At 56.2% G+C, this 25,216-nt stretch overlaps 1 protein-coding gene across 2 annotated transcripts; it reads left to right on the forward strand.

Annotated features, from left to right (window-relative positions):
• Nucleotides 1-1,963: 1,963 nt before the first annotated feature.
• Nucleotides 1,964-25,039, forward strand: COL8A2 (collagen type VIII alpha 2 chain). 2 transcript variants are annotated; one of them, XM_081057999.1, is made up of 4 exons: nucleotides 1,964-2,090; nucleotides 9,614-9,658; nucleotides 20,356-20,573; nucleotides 21,187-25,039. In XM_081057999.1, exons 3-4 carry the CDS (start codon nucleotides 20,372-20,374, stop codon nucleotides 23,103-23,105), a joined length of 2,121 nt encoding a protein of 706 aa, XP_080914125.1. In that variant the 5' UTR covers nucleotides 1,964-2,090; nucleotides 9,614-9,658; nucleotides 20,356-20,371; the 3' UTR covers nucleotides 23,106-25,039. The 2 variants fall into 2 exon arrangements, with proteins under 2 accessions (XP_080914125.1, XP_080914124.1); XM_081057998.1 differs by lacking the exon at nucleotides 1,964-2,090 and adding an exon at nucleotides 4,522-4,537.
• The last annotated feature ends 177 nt before the right edge of the window (nucleotides 25,040-25,216 follow it).

The raw sequence follows: 25,216 nt of genomic DNA on the forward strand, positions 1-25,216 counted from the left end.
GAATGGTGGCGCTTGGACTTGAGCTCAGGCAGTCTAACTCCGGAGTCATGCTGTCAACCTCAGCCCCTGCTGCTTAGCTCCCACCCTCTCCCCGAACACTCAGCCCCCGTCTGAGCCCCATCAAGAGCACGGTTTTGACACCAGCTCTGGGGGAAGGCTCTCCACCCCAGCCAGTGTCCTCTGTGGTACCTGCCAACCAGGTCCTCTCCCCTTCCTCAGGCAGTGCCTCAGCCTGGATGCCTTGTAGTTCCTCGGGCTGGCTCAGGCCAGGAGGCCAGACGCAAAGACCCCCGTGTAATCCGCCCAATCTGACTGGTAGGATGGGAGTGGGCCCAGGCTCTGGAGGTGGGCGAGGGTGAGAGGCCCCACTGAGGAGTGGTGTGGCGGGGCTGGTGTGTACCTTGGCAGGGGGACAGCAAAGTGGGAGGCCCTCGGAGGGCAGGCGGGAGGAGGGGGAAGGGGCGATGAGGTAGGCCCAGACCCAGAGACAAGCAGCCTTGGGCCTTCCCTGCTCCTTTTCTGGACCTGTTGAGGGCTTGGCTCTTTCCCATTTAGAACACACACACACACACACACACACACACACACACACACCTATCCTTCTCCTGGCCTCAGTTCCTCTAGGCTCCCCCACTGCACTCTCTGCCTCGGGTCAGCCCCTGTGGCTGATTCTTCGGTCCATGCAGCCTGGCTTCTGCCCCTTTCTCTGCCTCCCACCTCAACCAGCAACCCCTAATTACCAGTCCCAAAGGATACTCTTCTGTGACACCTGACCCTGGAGGCCTCCCTGGCCTTCTAGAAACACTCTGCCTTTGCTTTCGGAGTCACTGTTCTCCTGGTCCCCCCACTCCCCAGTTACTGACCCTCTTCCTCCGCATGCCCTTTGAATGTTGATATTTCCCACGTCTTGGCCTGGGCTTCCTCTTCTCCCTGTGCTGCGTCCCTGGGCATCACCCCTGTGGCACCAGTCGTCATCTGTACACCATGGACTCCTCATTTCTAGCCCAGAAGTTTCACCTCCCTTGTGCATACATGGAAGTCCCACTGGCACGTCCAACCAAATGCATATGACCAGCCTCCTTCTCCTGGACCACCACTTCTGCATTGCCTAGCCAGAAAGTGGGTGCTGTCCTCGATACCTCCCTCTTTCTCGGCCCCTCACCCCCACATCCAAATCCCACCTAGTCCACCTCCTCAGCTCCCCTCACACGTGACCTTTCCCTCTCGCCCCCACTGCCCACCTTAGTGGACCAGTCAGGACCAGTCAGAATCATTCAAGCAGCCTCCTCACCCGTGTCCCTGCCTCTATTTTCCTCTACATAGAAGCCAGGGAGCTCTCAGGGAAGCACAGCTCTGACCACATCAGTGTGCTGCTCCAGAGTCTTCTGTGGCTCCCATTTCCCTGAAGGTGAAGTGTGAGGAGATGCTGCAAGATCTCCCAGCATCTGCCTGCCTCTGAGCACACAGGCTCACCTCCCAGAACCCCAGTGTGCAGATCACAACCACCCCTCCTCACTCTTCCCCTGTAAGTCCTTCTCCCTTAGCCTAGGTCACCATTTGCAGGAAGCCTTCCGGGTCTACTCATTTATGGGCCACAACCCCTGTGCTGCCCTTTCTCCGCAATGAAAACCCAATGCCCTCCTTCTCAGCCGCCGGGTCTGCGTCCCCATAGACGGCAGCCCTTGAGGGCAGGGGCCTTGCGGGCACACGGGGCGTGAGGGTGACTGGGGGACGAGATGCCCCAGCCTGGGATGTGTGGGGTTGTGGGGGTGTCTCAGAGTGGTTCCTGGGGAGGGAGGCCGACGTCCAGGCCGGGCTGGGCGTGCGCGGGCCGGGCGGGGCGCGGGCTTTGGCCGTGGCTGTGGAAAGAGGAGGGTGGAGGCCCCGCCCCGCCGCGCCCCTCCCGCCGCCCCTGCCACCCCCCCGCCCGCCCACTCCGGCAACCGCGAGGGCGGCCGGCAGAGCGACGCGGAGACCCGCAGGCGCGGACCCCGACGAAGCCCCCGAGCCGCCGAAGCCCCCTCCGCGGAGCCCGCGCGCCCGGGGCGGCCCTCGAGGGCTGGGAGCGGAGCCAGGCGGCCGGCCTGCAGGTAAAGGCGGAGAGACTGGCGCGGCTGCGGGGACTTGTGGGGTACTCTGAGGGCAGGACCCGGCCCAGGCATCCCCTAAAACTGTCCGGGGCAGCTGGGCCAGGGCCTCCTCCGACTCGTGGTGGGGCAGGGAAGGGGACCCCGGCCAGGGGTCGGCAGTAGGATGGGGGAGCCCATCCCGTTCCCTACCCCTCATCACCCCCAACACCCGCCAGAGCTGCCCAGGCAGAAGCCTAGATCAAGCCCCCTCCTCCCTCCGTCTCCCAGAATAGGGGCTCCATCATCAGACAGTCCCCCGTGGACTCCCTGACGGTGTCACTTTGCCTCCTGGAGTGTCCCTTCCCACCTGTGAAATGGGAATGACAAAGCTTCCTTGGCAGGGTGATGGAGGAGAGAGGAGGGAGTGGACTTAGAGACCCCTCTAGCCCCAGGCAGGGAAGCCCTTCAGCTCTCTCCCTCCCCTCCCTCTCTCTGCCAAGGCTGGTTTGCTGGCCACCTTCCAGTTTCTCCGTTTTTCTGCTTCTGCCCCACATCCCTCCTATTCTAGGTGTCCTGGCAGCACCCCCAAACTGGAGACTGAGGTTCTGTGGAATGTCCCGGCCAGAGGCTCAGCACCTCCCCCCAGCTCAGGACTGAGACTTGCAGGGGTAAGGGGGCTGTTGCCTGGCCCACAGGGACTAGGGGCTGAGGCCCCAAAGCAGCTTCCTCCGCGTATCTGTCTTGGGGCTGGAGACACAGTAACCCCAGGAGTACCCAGGGCAGAGAAACACTGTGCAGCCGGAGGAGCCCAGGAATTGCGAACCTGGTAAAGGCAGGCCCTCTGAGTTTGCTTGTTGTGTTGCTGTGTGCAAGCCCATCAGTGTGTGCACTTGTGGGGGTGAGGGTGACAGCGAGGGCTGCCAGTATGTTCTTAATGTGTGTGTCAGTAAGTGTGTGAGACCCTCAGTGTGTGTGAGAACATGCTAGGCTCCTGACACAGAAATGCCACTGACCTCCCTCAGGGGACCCTGGCCACCCACACATCCTTCCTCCTGCCTGCCTTAGTACCTCTTGCTAAGGCCTATGGCTTGTCTGGTGGCCCTCGGAGTGCCCTTAGTGAAGGTAGCTTCGCAGGAGCTGCCATGAGCATTTGGAAGGTCTGGGGGCTGTGGGATTGAGATGGGGAGGGGCAGGCAGCCTGGGGTCCCTTTCTGGGGACTGACCCTCACTGCTCTGAGCAGATAGGGTCCCTCAGGGAGCCCATTTTAGAGCCCCGGGGAGGAAGTGAGGGTCTGAGGAGGCACCGTGGGGAGTTGGAGGGTCCTGTCAGGGCATAGATGCCCCCAGTGGCCTCCTGCTGGGCTGGTGAACACCCATAGACCCTTGGACACATAATCACCCCCAAATGCTAATGAGGACACACCACAGGCATACTCACACAGCTACACTCCCTCCCACTGACAGTCACACACAATCACACACGTGAACATGTTCTACTGAAACACACACCACCACAGATGCTGAAACAATGACAGGGCATGTGCACACACGCGCACACATCCGAACTCCTATGCACACATGGCAGGCCCCATATGGCTCAGCCAGACATTTCAGACAGGACAACACTCACACTCATACTCACACTCAGACACACTCACCAGGGCCTCTCTCTCCAGTTTCACTTTGTCCATCACAGCGAAAATGAATGTTTCCACTCTTTGGCTCAGATGAAGGGGAAAGAAAAAATGGAAGGGAATGTGTCTGCTAGCAAGACACTGGGGAAAGATATCAAACGGGGCTGTCAGCCCAAGGACCTTCTGCTACCACCTCTGACCCAGGCCTGAGCCAGCCCAGAGGTCTGCCCTGCTGCCCCCACTCCAGCCCCCCAGTGGCAGGCATGGGGCTCCCCTTGTAGAAAAGTGGGCCTCAGATGAACTGGTCCCATTTCTGGCCCGAGGCACTTGCAGAGTTGGGGTGGAAGAACCAGAGAGGCACAGTGACCTCTCACATGGGGTGCAGCTGTGTCTCAGGGTGCCTGAAGAGGTACACCATGCAGGCCAAAGGGTGTGAGGGAGGGGCAGTCAGGGAGGCAGCATCTGGCTAGGGCTTTCAAGGAGAAATGAGAACTTTGACAGGTGCAGGTGGTAGAAAGGGTGACGGGGAGGATCGTTCCAGTCAGAGGGAATAGCACGTGCAAAGGTGTGGAGGTGGGAAGCTGCAGAGTTCTCTCAGGGGACAGTGAGTAGTTGCTGGCTCACGCAGTAGGGAGTGAGTAGGAGGGACTGACAACTACTTTGAGGTCAGATTTCCAAGGGCCTTGTCCAGAGAAAGGGTATGAGCTGCAGAGTGGTGCAATGTGGCCATCGTTCTGGTTTTTCTGGGGGTCAAGGACAAAGGGGGATCTTATAGGCAAGGAGATGACTGAGGAGGCTGGGCAGAGTTTGAGGAGAAAGGTGCTGGGAGCTGAGGTAAGTGGTTGCCATGGGGATGAGAGGAAGAAATAGATGGAAAAGAGTAAGAGGAGAGATTTGACAGGCCTCAGTGACTGATTTGTTGGGGGGTGAGGAAAGGGCAGGCCAGGAGCTTTGCACTGGGTGTCTGTGGCCTGTTCCTAGAAGAGGCAGGTGAAGGGGAGATACAGGTTTGGGGCCTGGGGTCCGGTGTGCTGAGATGGCATGGGTCTGGGGGTTGAGTGTGGCCGTGAGTTAGGGGGTAGTGTCTGGGAGGCCTGGGGTATGTACAGAAGCCCAACTGGGTGTATGAGGCTACATGTTACACATGAGGGCCCAGACACCAGCCAGGGAGGTCACTCCCAGGTAGGGAATCCCTGACCCACTCTGTTTTGTGGACATTTACAGGATGGTGGGGTGTGGACAGCAGCTCGTGGGTGACAGCAGTGTATGCAGTGAAGGAAAGAGCTGGCCTTGGGAGTCAGGCCTGGGTTACTTTGCATGTAACCCTGGCAAGAGATTTCCCATCTCTGTGACTCAGCTTCCCCAGCTATCAAATGGGAATGCTAATACTTGTCTCCAGGGTTGTCTTTGCCTGCAGAGAAGTGAGAAGTGGTCCCAGGATGCCTGGAACTTTCATCCTGACTTCTGATCGGTGTCTGTTACACCTCTCTGATTAGATTTAAGAAAGGGACTGGGGAGGACCTGGCCCTGCTTCCATTCAGATTCTTGGGAAGCTTTGAGTTGGGAGGTGACTATCCCCATGCAACCTGTGATAGGCTGGTTCCTGGCTCTTAGCGGGCAGAAGAAGGGGGTGGCAGAGGGTTAGCGAGGGAGCCATGTTGGTGTGGGTGGCCTATGGAGACTCAGAGAGGGACTTGCCTGAGGTCACTCAGTAGCCAGGGGCAGGATTGAGACCCGAGGTCATGACCCTGGGCTCAGGGTCCCTTCCTCCCAGAGGCTGCTCCCCGGAGTAGGGCCCCATCAGGGACCTGGGGTGGAGGGAACCTTGTCACCTGAAGTTCTCAAATTTCAATTCTTCTTTCTGTCCCCTTGGGGGAGGGGAACAATAAGAGTTTCCTGGGCACCTATTTTATGCCAGGTCCTATGTTAGCACACCTCATTTAATCGGTACAACAGTGCCGTGAGGCAGGGATTAGTGGCCCATTTAAGAGAGGAAAGTGGAGGCTCTGAGAGGTCAAGTGTCACCTTGCTGACTGCCAAGCCGGGATTCATTCCCAGGTCTGTGAGCAGGCACAGCTCATGTGCTTCCCACTGACCCCCCGGGCCACTGCCCTCTCCAGGGCTTGGTTTGATGGGAGAAAGGAATGGATCTGAAGTGTTGAGCATGCACAGTGTGCCGGGCATTTTCATAGCACAAAGTGCTTTTTGGGGGGTGAGGAACATGGGGGAATAGCAGGCATGAGAAGGCCAGGCCCAGAGAGAGCCCGGAACAGTGAGGATGGTGTTTTCTAGTGTCTAAGAATGCACTGTGCCCTGTGAGGGAGGGCAGCCTCTGGGAGGAAGGGGTCCTGGTCTCTTGTCTCAACGTTGCCATTGGCTGCTGTGTGACCTCAGGTGAGTTCTCCTGTGGTTCTCTATAATCCCATCTGTAAGATGGGCCAGTAATGCCCTGGCTCTCCTTACAGCAAGGTAGACTGTGAAGTGGAGGGGTCATTTCTCCTCTCCTGAAAGGTCCCAGGAAGCCGACTGTTTGGTATCTACGCCCCATCCAATATCCGCAGCCCTCACTACCCAGAAGTTTTCTGCCTTGCTTTCTTCCCTCCCACTGCGGCGGCTGCTGGCCGCAATGCAGCTCTGCGTGGGCCCTCCAGGACATGCTCCCTCTGACAGGCGACCATGGCTCAGCTCGTGGCAAACATTCTTTTCATAGTTCCTGGAGCACAGCAAATCCAGCTGCTTAGCCAGGAATGCAGAGTCCCCTCCTGCAGCAGCAGCAGGGGCTTGGGTGAGAGCCCCTGAGGGTCAGGCAGGAGGGGCTGAGGGGGTGTGGAGGACCCCCATTCCCACCCCCAGACACACTTTGCCTCAGCTCCTGGGAGCTGTGAGGCTGTCATCATCTCTGGGCTCACAGCTTTGGTCTAAACTCTGGGGCCGTCCACCACTGGCTGGCTACCTGGGCGACCTTGGGCAAGGGACTTCTCTCTGAGCCTCAGTTTCTTTACTTGTAAAATAGGTTTTATAATCTAACATCACAGGGCTTTTAGGGGGTTGTCATGGTAATGATGATTCTAGTAATATAATAAGAGTGAACATTTATTAAATGTTCCTCTATGCCAAGCACTGCTTGAAGTGTGGTACATGAAATTAACTTGTTTAATCCTCACAAATGCTTTATGAAGTAGGAATTGTTCCCATTTTACTGACAAAGAAGCTGAGGCACAGACGAGTGAGGTCATGTGAATAGAAGCTGGGCTTTTAATCCATCCTGATTTTTTAAGCCCAGGGTCTGTTCGTGGTAGGGACTCAGACAGTGGGGACGTTTTCCATGAGCCCATCTCTGGGAGAGGATGACTATTTACTTCATGGTGATCAGCACCTCAGTTTGGGAAGCTGGGATGAGGAAGTGGCCTAGGGTGCTGGCCAGCCTCCTTCGGAGCCCTGCAGCTGTTAGAAGCTGGTGGGGGGTGGGAGGTACATACGGTCCCACCCACATCTGGCCTGGGATTTAGCTGGCGGCAGGCTCTGTGCAAGGAGGAGATGTCGCCAGGGGAGGGGCTCCAGGAGGAGATTAGGAAAGGCAGCTGGGGTGGAGGTTAAGAACAGAGTCCCATTGAATTTGACTCAGGCACTGTCCTGGCACACCCACCAGCCCCAGCTTCCTATTTTGTAGAAGCGAGGGAGATTTGGTCAACAGGAGTGATAGGAGCTGCCCACTATCTGTTCAGGCTTTGCCGGTCCATGTTGCCATCTGGGTTGTGGCAGCACAGGTGGGGGTGGAGGAGAAGTAAGGAGAAGGACCTGTAGCTGGGTCTCTAGGAAGCCCAAGGGTAGGGGTTTTGGCCATTTCGGCGGGCTGGGAAAGCTCCAAAGTTCAGATCTGGCCCCTGTGCTTCTAGCCCTGTGACCTTGGAGAATGGACATCACCTCGCTGGGCCTCAGTGCTCCCCGTCAGAAAAACAGGACAGCAATTCCTGCCGTACATGGTTATGGGAGAGTTTGGTCAAATAATGCCCAGTGTGCTCGTAGTGCTATGTCTGGTGCATAAAATGTACTTGGGATTTAGAGACCATTATTATTAAGGGCTAACATGGGTGGCGGGGATAGAGAGCCAGCTTTAGGCTGGGCCTGGGTCTCGCATCCTGATATTCAAGGCATTTCTCCAGCTGACCAGCCCTTCTCATCGCAGATCACCTGTATGGGGGAGAGCTTAAGAGCCCAAGCTTTGGAGCCAACAGCCTAAGTTCAAAAGCAGGCTCCACCACTCATGAGCGGTGTGACCTTGGGCCAGTTTCTTAACCTCTCAATCCCTTGGTTTCCCATCTGTGAAAAGGGAAGACAAAGTACTTACTTTACTGGATGGTTGTGAGGATTAAATGAGATAATCCATGCGAAGCGCTCGGAGCAATGTGTGGCACCTAGTAGCTGCACAATAAATGTTATGTTTAGTTAGTTAGTTCGTTTGTTTATTTTTTACGTCCATCCCAGGCCTTCACACCTCCATACCCTCACACATGCTATTGCCTGGACTGATTGCCTCTCCCCATCACCACCCAGTTAAATCCATGTTCATCTTTCAAAACTCAGACCCAACAGAACTCACTTCCCCTCCCCAAGCCTGTGGTGGGGGTGGGGGCTGGGCTCAGAGAGGCTGGGGTTGAGTTGGGCATCTCCCACCCAGGCTCCATCAGCCAGGCTGGCCCCTCGGAGAGTAGCCTCATGTCCCACTCCTGGGGTCATGGTGTTCAGAGTGGGGGGATGGAGGCAGGGCTCAGCTGAGTTGGAAAGAAGGCCTAGGAGCCTCTGGCTTCGGCATCTGGCTGCTTGTTCAGTGAAAGACAGGCCTGGGATGTCAGAGTTTCCATGGGAGTGGGCAGAGGCAAGCAAGCAGCTGGGGGAGAGAGTGACGCGGCCAGTAGGCCTCCCTGCCAGGTGGGCTGGCTGGATGTCCCCTCCCCATCGACCCAAGAGTCACGCCTGGACCTGGACTACAGCCCCAGTTCCCCTGTGACTTGGACTAGGGCTTATGACAGCCTGGCATCATGGTTGATTGAGGCAGAAATGGTGACCTGGTCATTCAGGGCTCTGACCACATCACCTCCCCCCTCAACAACCTTCCATGGCTCCCCATTGCCTTCCAGAGAAACGTAAGCATGGCCGGCCTTCAAGGCTCCTTACTAGGTTGCCCAGCTTTCTCAGCTTCTGCTTGTCCTCTCAACCCCACGGCACTTCTGGATCTTCCCCGAATTTGCCAAACAGCTTCCTACTGCTAGAAAGTTCTTTTCTTAACTTTGTCTGCCTTTCAGACTCCCGTTCACCCTTCAGGATCCAGCTCCAGTGTCCCTTCCTACATGCAGCCTTCTGAGGAAACTCAAAGGGGAGGCAATGCTCCCTTCTCTGTGTTCCCACAGCTCAGAGATTTTTGCCAATTGTAGGGTGGCTACTTGTTTGATGCCTCCATCTAATGCAGGGCCGGGTAGGGAAGGGCATGGGGCTGGACCACTTTTGTGTCCCAAGGCCCAGCCTAGGGTCCCCCACACAGTAGGAGCTTCCCCAGGCAGGAACTGTAGCCTATAGTGGGGGCCACCCCAGCCCAGGGCCTGATATATAGTGGGGACTTCTCTAGTATGTACCCTGGCACACAGAACAGGCTTCCTCGGCCTGGGCCCTAGAACAGGAGGAACTCCATGAACTCAGGGCCAGGCACCCTGTGGACATGACTAAGTGTGCATGCAATGAATGAAGGGAGTCACATCGTGGCTTCCTGAGAAGAGAGGTCGATGTTAAGGCCGATGTTCCAGCAGGGGCTCTTGGTAAGAAGCCTGTGGCAGGCGCTGGGGTGGCTGGAAGTTAGGGAAGGAGGCTTCCCGGGCTCCTGGCATCTTCCTTATTGTTTCTCTCTTTCATTCTCAGGCTTTGCCTCTGCTGGGACCTTCAGAGGCCCCTCTCACTTAAAAGGTAAGCTAGATCTGGGGGCATGGTTCTTTGACGTCCCGAGCTGGATGAGCCCGTTGCTGGCTGCTATCTAACCTTGCTCCTTCCTGCTGCAGCGGAAGGCCCTCCCAGGTCCAGGATGTCCAGCAGGCAGCCCCTCTTGCAGGTGACCTCAGATCCCTGCGCCCTGGGCTTTAAAATCCCGGCCCAACTCGGAAGCAGCTTTTTCTCATTTGTGAACTATTTCGCCCTGGCTCCTTGGCGTGGGTTCATGTTTGCTTGGCCTGCCCTGGTGCAGTGGCCTGGCTGTGCTCCTGCCGGGCCCCTTCCCTGCCCAGCCCAGCCCCTCCTGCCGCCTGCTGCTGCCGCCACCGCGCGGGGAAGCCACGAAGGCCCAGGAATCTTGGCAGGCGTGGGGAGGCAGCGGGCGGCGGGTGGCGCTCTGGAAAAGGCTGCAAATGTGAACCAGAAGGCGAGGGATTGGCAGCGAGGAGGCCCCGCCTGGCCTGGCCTGAGGCCTGGGGGTGCCTGGGTCTGGGGGGACCCTTCAATGTCTGGTCCTGGTCAGAAGCTCAAGGCCTTTGCTGGGAAGTGAGAATGATGGCACCAGCTGAGGCCTGAACCCCAGGTGGGAAAGGGCCAGTTTCCTGGCACCTGCCTGAGGATATATTATTATCTTGGGTGCTGCCCACTGCTGGACCTCATCTGGGTCATCTGCACCCTGCCTGGCTATTCCTGCCTCCCTGGACACTTAGTTGCCCCAAGATGCTCCTCCCCAGTGGAGTAATGGGGTGTCTAGTCTCAAAGATGGGCAGAGACTGGGGGCCTGGGAGGTGGCTCCAGTTGCCTGCGGGGAGGAGGTTCAGCCCCAGCTCCTCCAGCCCAGAGCCGAGGACTCTGGAAGAGCCACAAAGAAAAAGGGGTTCTATGAGAGGCCACTCTGCAGGCTTGGCTGGAGATGGGAGACGGGTGGTCTGAGGCCTGGAGCTGGAACACTTGGGCTGCAAACTGTATTGAGCACCTACTGTGTGCCAAGCCCCAGTCAGGGATGAGTGAGGGTGGGGTGAGAGTTGCCTAGGAGGAAGAGGTGTTCTGCTTGAGGGAGACTGGGAAGGCTGCATGGAAGAGGAGGCATTTGAGCTGGGTCTTCAATGACGAATAACATGTTTGCCTGGAGGAGAGAGATAGAAAGGGCAATCAGGCAGAGGAGATTATGCAGGTGGAGACAGACAGGTGGGTACAGGGAAACACTGAGAAGTTTGGGGAGTCTGGATATTAGGATGCTGGGGCTCAGGGCTGCAGTGGGCTCCTCTCACCCCCTGAATGAGGGTATTTTCTCCAAGGATGAGTCCATGACCCTCATCCAGGCTGCAGCAACCTTGTCAGTGAAGCCCTATTTTTATCTCCAGCCTATGTCTCTCTCTCAAGTTCCAAACCCATAGGTTCTCTGCCTCTTGAACACCCCTCCAGAAGCACCCTAACCCCCATCTTCCTTGCACTGATGTTTGTTCTGCTCTCAGTTTGGTGTATTCCACCATCACCTGCCCCTCAGGGCCCGTTGAACTCTGACCTGTCCTTCAAGCCTCCTTCCAGTGCTGTTTCCCAAATTGAGGTCTCGCAGGGTCTGGGAGCCTAACCTGCAAGGGTGAGGATGTGGAGACTCTTGGTGGAGCTGGAGCCTGGTGGGGTAGGGACAGCATGACGGTCAGGGTCAGCACGATGGTCTTGCCATCTGCTTGGATGATGAGGCGGCCCCCAGGCAGCCGTGCTCCAGCCTGCCACCCCCTTACCCACCAAGTCCCAGATTCCAGGCGGCTCTTTGGCTTTGGAGCAATCTTCACACCTGCACATTTCAGTGAGGGAGTCAGTCTGTAGGACAGAGAACTCAGCTCAAGGGCACTGGACCCCACAAGACCCCACACAGACCTTGTGGGGCTGCTCAGGGATTGTTCAGTGGGGTCAGACACAGACCTGAAGTTAGGATGAGTGTCAAGGGCCTGAATGCTGATCTTCTGGAGGGTTCCATCAAGTGACCAACAGCAAGAGATTTACAGAATCTGGAACTCAGACAGGGATCTTGGTACAGGATATAGGAGAGGACAGAGAAAGGTAAATAGGGTCAGAGAGACGCACAGACACATGGGATAGTGACACAGAGACAGGAGGAGAGACAGACACACCAAGAGATGCCTGAGATACACAAGCAGGTGAGGACCTGGATTTAGTGGCACAGAGACACAAAGGAAGGGACACAGATGGTCGTGGCACACAACCACGGGGCTCCCACAAGGAGCTGATCTCCAGCCTCCCCCGTACACAATTTAGACAGTGTGCCACCCCCAGTCATGATCTCAGGGCTTTGTGGGGCTCGCCATCAATCTCTCCACCCTCTCTACTCACCCATCTTAATTGGTTCTCATTCTGCCGAGTCCTCCAGGAAACCACATGAGAATAACATGGAGTTGATCACATTGGTACTAGGGAGCCACTGGAGAATCCAGAGGAGGGGAGGGTCATGGGCAGAGCTGTGCCAAAGTGTGGTCCACAGATAGGCAGCAGCAGCAGCGTCACCTGGGGGCTTGTCAAAGACTCAGATGTTGGGCCCTACACCACACCTACTGAATCAGGATCCCTGCAGAGGCTTAAGAACCTGCGTTTTAAAACACTACCTTATGCACAGTGAAGTTTGAGAAGCACTATTGCAGTATTTATAGGAGGTATTGAGGAGAACAGAGAAGCTGAGAGTGAGGGATGGGAGAGAGGCTATTATGATAATCCAGGCGAGGATTTAGCAATTTAACAAACCTTTACTGAGTGGCTGGGATATGTCACGCTCTGGGTTCTGTGTTGGGAGAGTACAAGGTCTATATTAAGGCAAAGACTATGGGGAAGGAACAGAAGTGAGAGAAGTACAGGAGTCTGAGTCCACACGATTGGATTGGGCGCTTGAGGGTAAAGGAACGGGGCTGTCATGTACAGTTGTGCAGGTTGGCTACTGTACAATGGCACCCAGGAAAGGCAGTGAGTAGGGCCTGAGTTAGCTGTAAGGGGGCGTGTTGCCTTTTCAAATTGTGCTAAGGCATTACATAGATGAGAGAAATTCTTTACTGCTCTCTAAGGGAGGAAGGGTCAGAAGTGATGTCCAGATTTCTGGCCTGGGGCCCTAGGAATGGGGGAAAAGCAAGCAATGGGGGGAAGGTAATGACAGCACTTTGAGTGGAGGTATATGAGGGCAAGCGAGGAGAAAATGCCCAGCTTATAATTGAACACGAGTGCGGGGCTCAGGGGAGAGGTCGTAGCTGGAGGCAGATGTGGGAGTCCTTGGTGATGGGATGGGGTGATGGGATGGTGAGAGTGGAAAACTGCAGGAGAAACATCCAGAAAGAAGCGATGAGGCCTGGGCCAGTGACTTGGGGCAAGCCTGGGTCTGCAGAGTGGGCAGAAGAAGGGAGCAGAAAGGAATTGGAGGAGGAGTCTTTCTAGGAAGGAAGAGAGCAGGGTCACAGGGCAAACTAGTGCTAGAGAGAAGGCAGCGAGAGGGTGGGGAGTGAACAGCGAGTTGGGGGAGGCTTGGCTGAGAAGGGCTGGAGAGAGAAGGCCAGCTGGAAGTGGGCTTAGGCCTGTGTGGACATGGGATGGCTGGGCTGGAGACTGGCTGGGTGGGGCAGGCATCTACACACAGTGAGATACCCCTGAGGAAGTCTGGGCCTTGAGAGGGTGACCCCCTTCATCTGAAACTCAGGAAAGGAGGACAGGAGAGGGCTCCCCAGTTTCCACAAGCTGGGAGAGAGGTGTGGGGGGGTAGAGGCTCAGGAACTCTGGAGAATCTGGAGCTGCCCACCTGGGCAGCTGGGGGTCGGCGTCATGCCCAGTGGTAAGGAGGGCAGCTCCTCTGCTCCCCTCCAAGCTCCATCCTAGTTCTGAGCAGGCTATGGGACACCCTGGTCAGTTTCATCTCAAGAGCAGTCAGTGGAAAGGCCTAGGAGGCCAGAAAATTAATTGACTTTAGGAAACTTTCACGAGGTCCTGGCCTTTGGCAGCAAGTCACCTGAGTTTTTTAAGGGCCGGAGATGTTACTTTGCAGCAGGAGGAATTGAGGTTAGCCAGAGGGGACAACTTCCAGGCCATCAGGGTGGCAAAGCAGGGAAGCACACCCCAGGGAGCTGATGGCTCAGAGCATCTCAGGTAATCCTTTCACAGATGAGGACACTGAGGTTCAGAGAGGTTAAGTCATTTGCCTAAGATCACCCAGCTGGTAAGTAGCAGTGCAGGAATGGGAGTCCCAGACTGGGACCTTGGGGGGCCCTAAGGGGTCCCAGGCTGGTCCCATGATAGGGAGAGCTTGAGCAAGAAATACTGCTCACCTGTTGAGATGACAGAGACAGGGCTGGAGAGAGAGAGAAACACAGACAGAGAGAGAAATGAGTGAGGGCCAGAGACCAAAGAAGAGAGTAGAGAGTGAGGCTAGGAGAGCGGGGAGACAGGAGGCACCCGGGGAGCAAGCGGGGCAGCCGATCCCGCAGAAATGTCTCCACAACAGGAAGCGTCTCATAACATACCTGTGGTTTGGCCAGGCCCCGGGGCTGCCTGAGCACTCCCCACCGCTCCCTCAGCTACCGCCACCCGTCTGGGGTGGGGGGCTTGGAGCCGAAGGAGCCTGCGCAAGGCTATGATCCATCTACCCACCCTGGAGGGGGCCTGCCAGGGCCACACCACCCACACCCCTGCAGGGTCCATTGGGTGCCCCCTCCCTCAGGCCCCCCTTTTTATCTGGACCTCTGATAGCTCATCTGGGAAATGGGACGGGGAGTGGGCAGGTCTTTAAATTCCACACGATCACCTGGGCCCCCTCTGCTGGTCACCCCTGGGACAGGGCCCTTTGAGAGGTGACTGGTGGGGAGGAGTCACTGTCAGCCGATGCCCCTTTCCCTCCCAAAGCCATGCTGGGGGTGGGTCTGCAATCATGCCACTTCTTCCTTCTGGGGCCCATCCCCCCCACCCTTCTTTGGTCTGAAAGACCCCCAGAGCACTACCTACTCCCAGCCAGCCTCTTTTGCTGCCCTGGGAAGAGGCCCAGGCTGCCACAAAACGCTGACTTGGACAAAATGCTGTTTTACGGGGATTTGTTGAAAAGGGGGGAAATCCCCGTTAAGGACTTGCAGCTGTCCAAACACCGCGTCCACCCTGCTGCCGCCACCGCTCAATCCCCTGAATCAGCGTCTCCTTGTGCACCCCACCTTGTGCCCCTGCCAACCCAGCCCCTTCCCAGCTGCCCTGGCTCCTGCCTTACTTCCTAAGAGGTCATCCAGAGAGGGTGATGGCTCGCTCAAGGTCACACAGCAGAGCTGAGCTTGAGCCTTAGAGTCCTCCCTGGAACTCGGGGAGAACAAGGAGGAAGGGAATGAATCCTTCCTCCCTTTGTACCTCTGTTTCCTGGGCAGGCAGTTCTTAGCTGAAATTCTTTGATTGAGGCCATGTGAATGTCCCCACCTCTTCCCCTTTGGCCTGGGGAGGAGGCTTTCAGGGTGGAGTGACATGTATCTGTGCTAAGTCTGAGGAAAGGACTGAGTGAGTTATTGGCATGATCTTTAAATTTGACGGTGAATTGAGCTCATCAAACATTTATTGAGCATTACTGTTTGCCAGCCAAGTCCTGTGCTGGGCATGGAGTGGGGGGAATGTGGCGGGTAGAGAGAGTAGAAGAGCCAAAAAGAGAAATAAGAGCTGAGATGGGGACGTGCAAGCGTCAGTGGAGCCCAGGAGGCATCCAATAGGCTTCCCCAAGCCCAGGAATAAGTAAGAGGTAGGCAGTGGGGATGCAGTTGAGGGAACCCAATTAGCAGAGGACAGAGAGCCTCAGGGAGCCTGGGGGTGTGTGTGGGGGAGAGTGACAGTGAGAAGGAGGCAGGGGGACTCAGAGGGGCCCAGGCACCCTTGACTCTGATGGTGACTGGATTTGGGGAGCAGTGTGTCCCCCCTGGGCTGCTGCGTTGTACCATTCTAGGGCATCCTTTGTCTTTGTAGTCCCTGGAACAGGCTCAGAACACCCCTTCTCTCGGCCATGCACTCGCTTCCACCCCCCACTTCCCGCTTCCACCAGTCCGGCACATGCCAGCCTCACCTCTAAAAGCTGGAGTAATCTTTCCCCCCTCAAACCCACAGGCGGCTTGGAGCTGTAAGACTCTTTCTCGGTTTGCTTCTCCCTCTCAGTCTGGCTTTTGCTCTCTGGCTGTTCTCTCCTCCCCCCGCCCCCACTCCCACTCCCCACGGCAGGATGTCACAGTGGTTAAGAGCTCAGGTTCCTAACAGCCTTCTGTTCAAATTCTGGCTCCGGCTCCAGCCAATGGGCAGGCACATCACTGTACTTCTCCGAGCCTCAGGCTCCTTCCTCTTGAACAGGAGGAATCACAACAGCTCCTCTCTCCTGGGGACCTGGTGGGAATGAAATCATTGAACATAAAGCACCTGGGTGGGGGCCTGATGGGCAGTCTGTGTGCTCAGCACGTGTGAGCTGTCATTCTCCCGCACAGCCCTCATTCCAGGAGAAGCACCGGCTCTGGGGGCCGGCAGCCGACCTGTCCCACCTCAGAGGAGGGAACACGGTGTAGGAGGTGCTGGGATGAGGCAGGTTCAGGGAACCACCGGGTGTGGGGCAGGGAGACCTGCATTACCCAGGAGGAATGAAAGCTGGGGAGCTCCCTGGGGGGCCCTGCCCTCACTCCTGACTAGACCTGGGGCTCTTCCCTTGGCATCCTGCCTGCCTGTGTTCCCAGCTAAGCCCAAGGCTGCCTTTCCCCTTCAGCTCCCTCACCCCGAGGGAGGCCTTGACTTAGGTCCCGAGAGCCAGGGCTGTCCTCATTCCTCCTGTGGCGGTGCCATGGCCTTGGCATCTGGCCAGGCAGTCCAGAATGTCTCTCCCCTGCCCTTGCCTCCTGTGCACCCTCTATCCCCTTCACCAGCTCCCCTGCACCCTGCCACGCACCAGGCGGAACATTGTGGCCATATGCATGAGTGAACACGGCCCCCCAGCTCAGGTGGTCAGTGCAGGGGGACCCGTGTCTTGCCCAGGGAGGTGGGAGGGTATGGTGGTTAGGGGCTCGGGCTCAAGGGTCAGGCTGCCCGGGTTTGGGTTCTGATCGCACCCTGGTTTCTTCGTCTCTAAAATAGAGCTAACATACTTCCCAGGGCTGAATGAGGATAGGACGTGAACTGTTCGGGCAGTGCCTGGCCAGAGCCTCCATCAGCAGGACCCGCGAACCAGGCCTGTCAGGTGCAGTCTCGTGAGTCCTGGCATCAATCATGTGACCTTTAGAGCAGGGGCCTGTGCTGAGGGCGGGCTCTGGAGGAGGCCTCAGCTCTCACACTTCCCGGTCATGTGTCCTGGGCAAGAGCCTTCAGTCTAAGCTTCCATTTCAACGTCTATAAAATGAGGAAAATAAATGCATGAGCCTCGGCGGGGTCATTGAGAGGGTTCTGTGAAACGAAGCCTGCTAGGCCCTGAGTCTGTGCCTGGCACAGGGGGAAGCCCGTAAGTGGTAGGCATTACTATTAGGCTGAGGCTCAGGGAGGTTGAGTGACCTGCCCAAGGCTATGGAACAAGTTGATGGCAGAGTGGGGATTTGAATGCCAGAGCTGGGTTGGCAGCTTCACCGACCTGCTCCAGAGCCCTGCATCCATTCTTGCCAAACTGTATGATACTGAGTTTAGGGGACCATCGAACTGCAGCTCCAGGTTCAGCCCAGCACCAGAGAGGGCTCTGCTCCCCATATGCTTTCCCTGTGTGCACAACCCTCCCCCAAACCTGTCTGGAGGCCAGGCACAGGTGTCGAGAGACCCATGGGTGGGGTGAGGGGAGCCCAGAGCAGAAATCTGAGGGGAAGTGGGACTTGGTTGTATAAAATGCCAAATAGTCCCCCATTAAAATATTGATAGGTGCCCGCTGTGAGGCAGACACAATATCTCTAATCATCACAGCAGCCCCGAGAAGCAGGTTGTTAGCCAACTTAAAAAAAAAAAAGAAACAAGGTGTTTTTTTGGGGCGGGCATGTATTACTTTATTTTATTTATTTAATTAAAGTTTGTTGGGGTGACAATTGATTAGTCAAGTTACGTAGGTTTCAGGTGTGCAATTCTGTATTACGTCATCTATAAATCCCATTGTGTGTTCACCACCCAGAGTCAGTTCTCTTTTCATCACCATATATTTGGAGAAAAATACCTTTATTGAGATATGGTTTACATATTATACAATTGGCCCATTTAAAGTGTACAATTCAATGTTTTTTTTTAAAATGTATTGGTAGAGTTGTGCAATGATCACAATCAATTTCAGAATATTTTTCATCACCCCTAACTGAAACCCTGTTCCTCTTAGCAGTCACTCTCCATTGCCCCCTCCCCCCAGCCCTAGGCAAACACTAATCTATTTTCTGTCTCTATATGAAGTGTCCTCTTCTGGACAATTCATATTAATGGAATCATATAATATGATTTTGTGACTGGCTTCTTCACTTACATGAATAATGTTCTTTTGTTTTTTAATTTAATTAAAAAATTGTTTTGGGGGGAACATTGGGGAACAGTATGTTTCTCCAGGGCCCATTGGCTCCAAGTTGTTCTTCAATCTAGTTGTGGAGGGCGCAGCTCAGCTCCAAGTCCAGTCGCCGTTTTTGAACCGGCAACCTTGTTGAGAGCTTGCGCTCCACCCCTCCAGAAGCTCAGCGGCAGCTCCTTGTCTTCAATCTAGTTGTGGAGGGTGCAGCTCACTGGCCCATGTGGGAATCGAACCGGCAACCCTGTTGTTCAGAGCTCCTGCTCTAACCAACTGAGCCAACTAGCTGCCCCACATGAATAATGTTTTGAAGATTCACCTGTAGTATAGCATTTGCCAGTACTCGATTTCTTTTCATTTCTGCATAATATTCCATTGTATGGAATATTTTACCCTATTTTACCCATTCGTCAGTTGATGTACATCTGTTATTTCTACTTTATGGCTGTTATGAATAATGCTGCTGTGAACATTCACGTACACTATTTTGTGTGGACATATTATCCCATTTCATAGACAAGGAAACATTCACAGAGTGGCTGGCCCAATCTAGAGCCTATGCTTCTCCCCACCCAGGTCTTGTTCTTACAGCTGAGCTAAATGCTGTGACAGGGCAAGGTTGGGACAAAAAGGAGAGAGGGGTTAACTTTATGGAGGAAGGGATGACAGCTTCCCTGGGCCTTGAAGGGTGAGTAGAAGAGGGGAAGAACATTGCAGGCATAGAACCAGCAGGTGTAAAGGCCCAGAGGTGTGAGGCTGCCTGGTGTATGGGAGCCATAAGGGGTTCTGCAATACTGGGGCAGAGGTCTGGGGGAGGGGAGAGGCAGAGAAAGGCATGGTAGGTGATAGGGCTGGAGATACAGGCACAGTTTAAAATGCCTTGATATCCTATTTTATTCAGGAAACTAAGCTGTAAGTATACTTTTTAAATTAAGTATCTATCAGTGAGAGTAGGTTTATTTCAAAACTTTCTAGCCAATGAGTTATGTTTTCATGTGTCTCATGGAAAGAGTACCACATTGCATCATTTCCGTAAAATACTGTCATTTTCATTTCAATTATTGTAACCCAGGAAAACAGATATTTCCTAGGTGATTTTTGAGTTTCTCACTTAAAGGACGCTTATACATTGGTATGGCTCTCTGTCATAGAGATGATATGGATATATGTGTTGCTACCTATTTAAGAATAAGTCCATCCTGTGTTGTTATGAGGCCATGATTTACCACTCATCTCCCCAGTGTACCGACTCAGTGGTAGAGAGTAGTTCCATTGTTCTCTTTGTAGATCTTTGGGAACTTCATTAGGATGTGGTTCTATTTGGGTCCTTTCAGCCTGTATGCTTTGGATTTTTAGTTGGGTGTAGTTGATGTGGTAGAGTCAATTTCTTTTGCACACAGGAAGCTTTATACAATTTTATTCATAAACCCCGTATTTTCAGGAGCTGTTTTGCTTATGAGAAGAATACTGTTGAAATAAAACATTATTTTCCCAGAAACTGAAGCTTTGTATGTTGATCATGGTGATTCTGCAAGTTTACAGTTTAAACGTTAGAATATGTTATTGTTAATTTGTACTCTCTTATGTGTTCAGTAGGAAATCATGGCTCATCAGTAAGAATTAAAATTCCCACCTTGGGGGTTGGGGGAAAGGCTTGGACGCCCATGGACTTGATCCTGAAAGCAGAGGGGAGCCCCAGAAGGGCACCAACATAATGTAAAGTCAGACAGTTCTGCTTCCAAGAGACCTTTGCTTTAATTTTGTCATCTGGAAAATGGGATGACAAGAGTAATACCTTGTTAAGGTGCCGGGGGAATCGGTGAGGTACTGTCTCGAGGCGGCTTGGCCCAGTGCCTGGCAGAACGCCAGCCCAGCAAATAGTAGTGGGTGTTATCATGAAAGGGTGTTGAGCAGGGGCTGACAAGGGCTCTCGGAGGGTGTCTGGCTACAGAGTGACTGGTCTGAGGGAGCCAGTTGTTCAGGCGAGGGGGCCAAGAGACGGCACTGGGGATGGCAAGCCATGGGCAGGGTTGGGAGAGGTTTAGGAAGTAACTTCTGCGGACTCGGAGGCTTTGGGAATTGCTTGTGAGTCATATCTAACTTCTGATCTTTTTGCGAGTCCCTGGACCTAGGGGCTGGCTTGAAAGCCCCTCTTGGTTCCTCCCTGCAGCACGCCCGCGGACGCCATGCGGGGGGCTCTGACGCCCCTGTCTGTGCCGCCTCTTCTGCTGCTGCTGTTGCTGCTGCTGCTGCTGGGGTGCGGGCCGCGGGCGGCCACCTGCGGCGGGGCCGGCGGGGCAGCGGGCTACGCGCCGGTGAAGTACGTGCAGCCCATGCACAAAGGACCCGTGGGGCCACCCTTCCGCGAGGGCAAGGGCCAGTACCTGGGTGAGCACCCCCTGCCCCCAGCGCCTCGGACGCCTCCTGAGCCCCAGCTCCCTCCTTTCCGACCTCCCCCAGCTCCTCTGCGGCCCCCAGGTCACAGGCCCTCAATTACCACCAAAGATCTTCCCATCTCCGCTTTCTTCCTGATGCTGGTCCAGAGCCTGCCGTCCCCGGGGGTCCGGGAGAGGGTACAGCGGGCTGGCAGCAGAGGCCTTCAGTGGGGCAGGGGACCGCTAGGAAGGTCTAAGGGGAAGTTGTGGGCGGGCTGTTCTGGCTCTACGGAGGGCTGCTGGCGCCACCTGGCGGCCATTCTACCTGAGGTCTTGCAGGGATGCGAGGCACCCCAAGCTCTGGGGCATGGCCCAGCCTTGGCAGGGTTGAATGCTAGGAGCCCTGGGTGAGGACATCCGGAAGCCCCCAAGATGGCCACTGGACCACTGTGAACTCCATCTTCCACGAAAGCCGGGAGGGGAATAGCGGGGCGTAGTCTTCATGAACAGATACAGAGCCTTATCTTCTTGCCATGCACTCCATGCTGGTGTGGGGAATGGGTCGATGTGTCCTTTGTGCCCACTGTCCGTGCCCTGACTGTCCCTTCTCTTTCTTTTTCTCTCAGAAATGCCTCTACCACTGCTGCCGATGGATCTGAAAGGAGAGCCCGGACCCCCTGGGAAACCTGGACCGCGGGGGCCCCCTGGCCCTCCTGGCTTCCCAGGAAAACCAGGCACTGGAAAGCCAGGGCTACATGGGCAGCCTGGCCCTGCCGGCCCCCCTGGCTTCTCCCGGATGGGCAAGGCTGGTCCCCCAGGGCTCCCGGGCAAGGCTGGACCACCAGGGCAGCCGGGTCTTCGTGGGGAGCCAGGGATTCGAGGGGACCAGGGCCTCCGGGGCCCTCCAGGGCCCCCTGGCCTCCCTGGGCCCTCAGGCATTGCTGTCCCTGGGAAACCAGGCCCGCAGGGGGTGCCAGGGCCCCCAGGATTTGGGGGGGAGCCAGGGCCTCAGGGGGTGCCTGGACCCCCGGGTGATCGAGGCCTCAAGGGGGATAATGGGGTGGGCCAGCCAGGGCTGCCTGGGGCCCCAGGGCAGGGAGGTGCCCCGGGACCCCCTGGCCTCCCTGGTCCAGCTGGCTTGGGCAAACCAGGTTTGGACGGGCTTCCTGGGGCCCCTGGAGATAAGGGTGAGTCTGGGCCTCCCGGGGTGCCAGGACCCAGGGGGGAGCCAGGGGCACTGGGCCCAAAAGGGCCCCCTGGGGTGGATGGTGTGGGTATCCCAGGGTCTGCAGGGGTGCCAGGACTACAGGGCCCAGCAGGGGCCAAAGGGGAACCGGGGGCCCGGGGCCCCCCTGGCCTCATAGGCCCCACTGGCTATGGGATGCCAGGACTTCCAGGCCCCAAGGGGGACAGGGGCCCAGCTGGGATCCCAGGGCTCTTGGGGGACAGAGGCGAGCCAGGTGAAGATGGGGAGCCAGGGGAGCAGGGCCCACAGGGCCTTGGGGGCCCTCCTGGACTTCCAGGGTCTGCAGGTCTCCCTGGAAGACGTGGGTCTCCTGGGCCTAAGGGGGAGGTAGGGCCTGGGGGACCCCCAGGAGTGCCTGGCATTCGAGGTGACCAGGGGCCTAGTGGCCTGGCTGGGAAACCTGGGCTTCCAGGAGAGAGGGGGCTTCCAGGGGCCCATGGACCCCCTGGACCGGCTGGGCCCAAGGGTGAGCAGGGTTTCACGGGCCGCCCTGGGGGACCAGGGGTGGCAGGAGCCCTGGGACAGAAGGGTGACTTGGGGCTCCCTGGGCAGCCTGGCCTGAGGGGGCCCTCAGGAATCCCTGGATTGCAGGGCCCAGCTGGTCCTATTGGGCCTCAGGGTTTGCCAGGCCTGAAGGGTGAACCAGGTCTGCCAGGGCCCCCTGGAGAGGGGAAAGTGGGGGAACCTGGTGTGGCTGGGCCTACAGGGCCGCCTGGGGTCCCTGGTTCCCCAGGACTCACCGGCCCTCCTGGGCCTCCGGGGCCTCCTGGCCCCCCTGGTGCCCCTGGGGCCTTCGATGAGACTGGCATCGCCGGCCTGCACCTGCCCAATGGTGGCGTGGAGGGTGCTGTATTGGGCAAGGGCGGCAAGCCGCAGTTTGGGCTGGGCGAGCTATCAGCTCACGCCACACCCGCCTTCACCGCCGTGCTCACCTCGCCTTTCCCTGCCTCGGGCATGCCTGTGAAATTTGACCGGACTCTCTACAATGGCCACAGCGGCTACAACCCTGCCACCGGCATCTTCACCTGCCCTGTGGGCGGGGTCTACTACTTTGCTTACCACGTGCATGTCAAGGGCACCAGTGTGTGGGTGGCCCTGTATAAGAACAACGTGCCGGCCACCTACACCTACGATGAGTACAAGAAGGGCTACCTTGACCAGGCATCTGGCGGGGCCGTGCTCCAGCTGCGGCCCAATGACCAGGTCTGGGTGCAGATGCCCTCGGACCAGGCCAACGGCCTCTACTCCACTGAGTACATCCACTCCTCCTTTTCAGGGTTCTTGCTCTGCCCTACATAACCCGCGGGGCCTTTCTGCCCTGGCCTCCTCCTCTTTAGTGGTAGAGAGACCTTCTCAGTTATGAAGAACCTGCATTTAAAGAAAAAACCAAAGGCTGAACAGAAGCAGCCATGCTCTTGGCGTTGGCCCGAGGAGACTGACTTGGTTTCTCCCTCCATGCAGGCTGAGGTTGTTTCCGGAAGAGGCTGGCTTAAGTTCCTCTCCCCCAAGTGTCTGTGCGGTATTGGGGTTGTACCCCCATTCCTGCAGGCCAGGCAGGGCCCCAGGACACCAGGCCCAGCTGTTGGAGACCCCTGCCCTCTTGTGAATCCTGGGCTCTGCTGGGTGGTGAAAGATGCTGTTTCTCCATGAGTCAGAGCTGAAAGGGGACTGAGCACACCCATCCATCCCCCTGGGGGAACATATTCCCAAGCCCTGCCCTTTCTCCTGGCTCCCAGATGGCACCTGCTCAAGGAATGGGGCATAGCTTCCTTCCGTTCTTGGCTGGGGCTTTTCCAGCTCCCTTGGGACCGCCAGCATATGATGGTGGGTCCCCTGAAGAGTTTATTTCCCTCCAGGGGAAAGGGAGAGGAGGGGGACCATTGAGGTGGCCAGTGTGGACACCCTGCCAGGACAGCAGCCCCAGGGGCAATGCTGTGGCATCAGGCCGGTCCATGGCCGGTACAGGTGTATGGCCCCTTCTGCAAGCTTCAGGGAAGGGCCAACCCCTCTTCATGGTTCCAGCCACAGCCATGGGGAACAGTGCTTTGTGAGGGGTCGGGGCATGGAGCGGGGGCAGAATAGCAGCTCTTCACACGCATCGTCGTCTCCCAGGCTGCTCCCAACCAGCTCTGACTGTTTAGCATGAGGGCAGCCGCCCAGGAACGCATGAGACAGGGTCGATTACCAGTGAACAGGAGTATTTCTCCCTTTCTCTCCTTTCACCTGCGGGGAGGGCCGATTTTCTCCTACAAAATTGTAAGGGATCCTTGTCTCCCCCAACCCAAGTATCCCCAAGGCAGAGCCTCTCGTTGGCCCTCAGCACAAGGTGCACACAAGCTCGGGGATGAATGCTCTGCCTACTTTTCCTTAATAAGAAACATATGGTGGGTATGTGTATCTACTAGAGGGGTTAATCTGGGGAGGGGGGCGGGGGATGGGGCTTCCTTTCCTCCCAACTCTGGTTCCAATTTCCTGTTCTAAGCAGGATTAGGGCCCAGGAGGCTAAGGCTCTGGGAAAAAGGGTGCCAACAGGCCCCTTTGGAATGAGTTGGCTCTGGATGTTTCTGCAATTTTCCCCAGAGCTCCCCTTCAGGAAAACAGGCAGGGTCCTCCTCCCATCCTCTCAGCCCCTGGTTCAAGCTGAATGGATAAACCTGAAATTAATGCTGGGGGCGGGGATGGACACTCTTGCCCACGCAAGAATAGCCACTCTCCAGGGGTGGGGCCTCTCCTTCGGCCCTCCCCAAGCCAGCCCACCTCCCTGGACCAAGTATGAGCCTGGGTCAGCCAACGTAACCTGGTTGAGCTGCTCCAATTCTGGCCCTGCCAGACCGTCCATGTTGAAAATGGAGGGTGATGCTGACTTCTGACTCGCTAAGCTGCAGTTCCCTCAGGCCCCTCATCAGTCCTCCTCCCCACCAACTTCTCCCAACAAAGCAGACTGTTTGCTCACGTTAACTTTCAAAAGGAGAAATAAAAACTCAAATCTGCCCAAGTGACACTGCAAGAACAGGTCTAGGGTTCACGGTGGATTTCCTACTCCCCAACAACCAAGACAGCTAAGGAGTCTCAAACCATACTTGGTGGGCTCTTTGCTTAGCCTCCTTCCTGGGTCAAAGCCACCACCGTCTGACCTGTTGGGGAGGGGTTCTAATGGGCAGAAATTCATCACCTCCCAATGGGAACCCAGGAGACCAAGGAGGATATGGGGGAGCCAAAAAAAAAAAAAAAAAGCTATTTCACAGAACTGAGCTTCTGCTCAATGTCACTCCTGAAGCCTTTGGGAGGGGTGGTTGGTGCTTCTGAAATGTTTATGGGATTTTAGTTCCAAGTGTCCACTTAACTGACTGGCTTTGATAAATGATGTCAGATTTTAACAATGAAAACTACATTACCTTGTGCATTTTTAT

Source organism: Rhinolophus hipposideros, assembly GCF_964194185.1.
Source record: "Rhinolophus hipposideros genome assembly, chromosome: 8".
Taxonomy (NCBI): domain Eukaryota; kingdom Metazoa; phylum Chordata; class Mammalia; order Chiroptera; family Rhinolophidae; genus Rhinolophus; species Rhinolophus hipposideros.

What these genes read in the sequence shown, in the direction of transcription:
- COL8A2 (XM_081057999.1), top strand. Translation starts at nt 20,372, where the DNA reads ATGCGGGGGGCTCTGACGCCCCTGTCTGTGCCGCCTCTTCTGCTGCTG. An exon ending in GGGCAAGGGCCAGTACCTGG is followed by an intron (nt 20,574 to 21,186) that starts GTGAGCACCCCC and finishes TTTTTCTCTCAG; the next exon opens with AAATGCCTCTACCACTGCTG.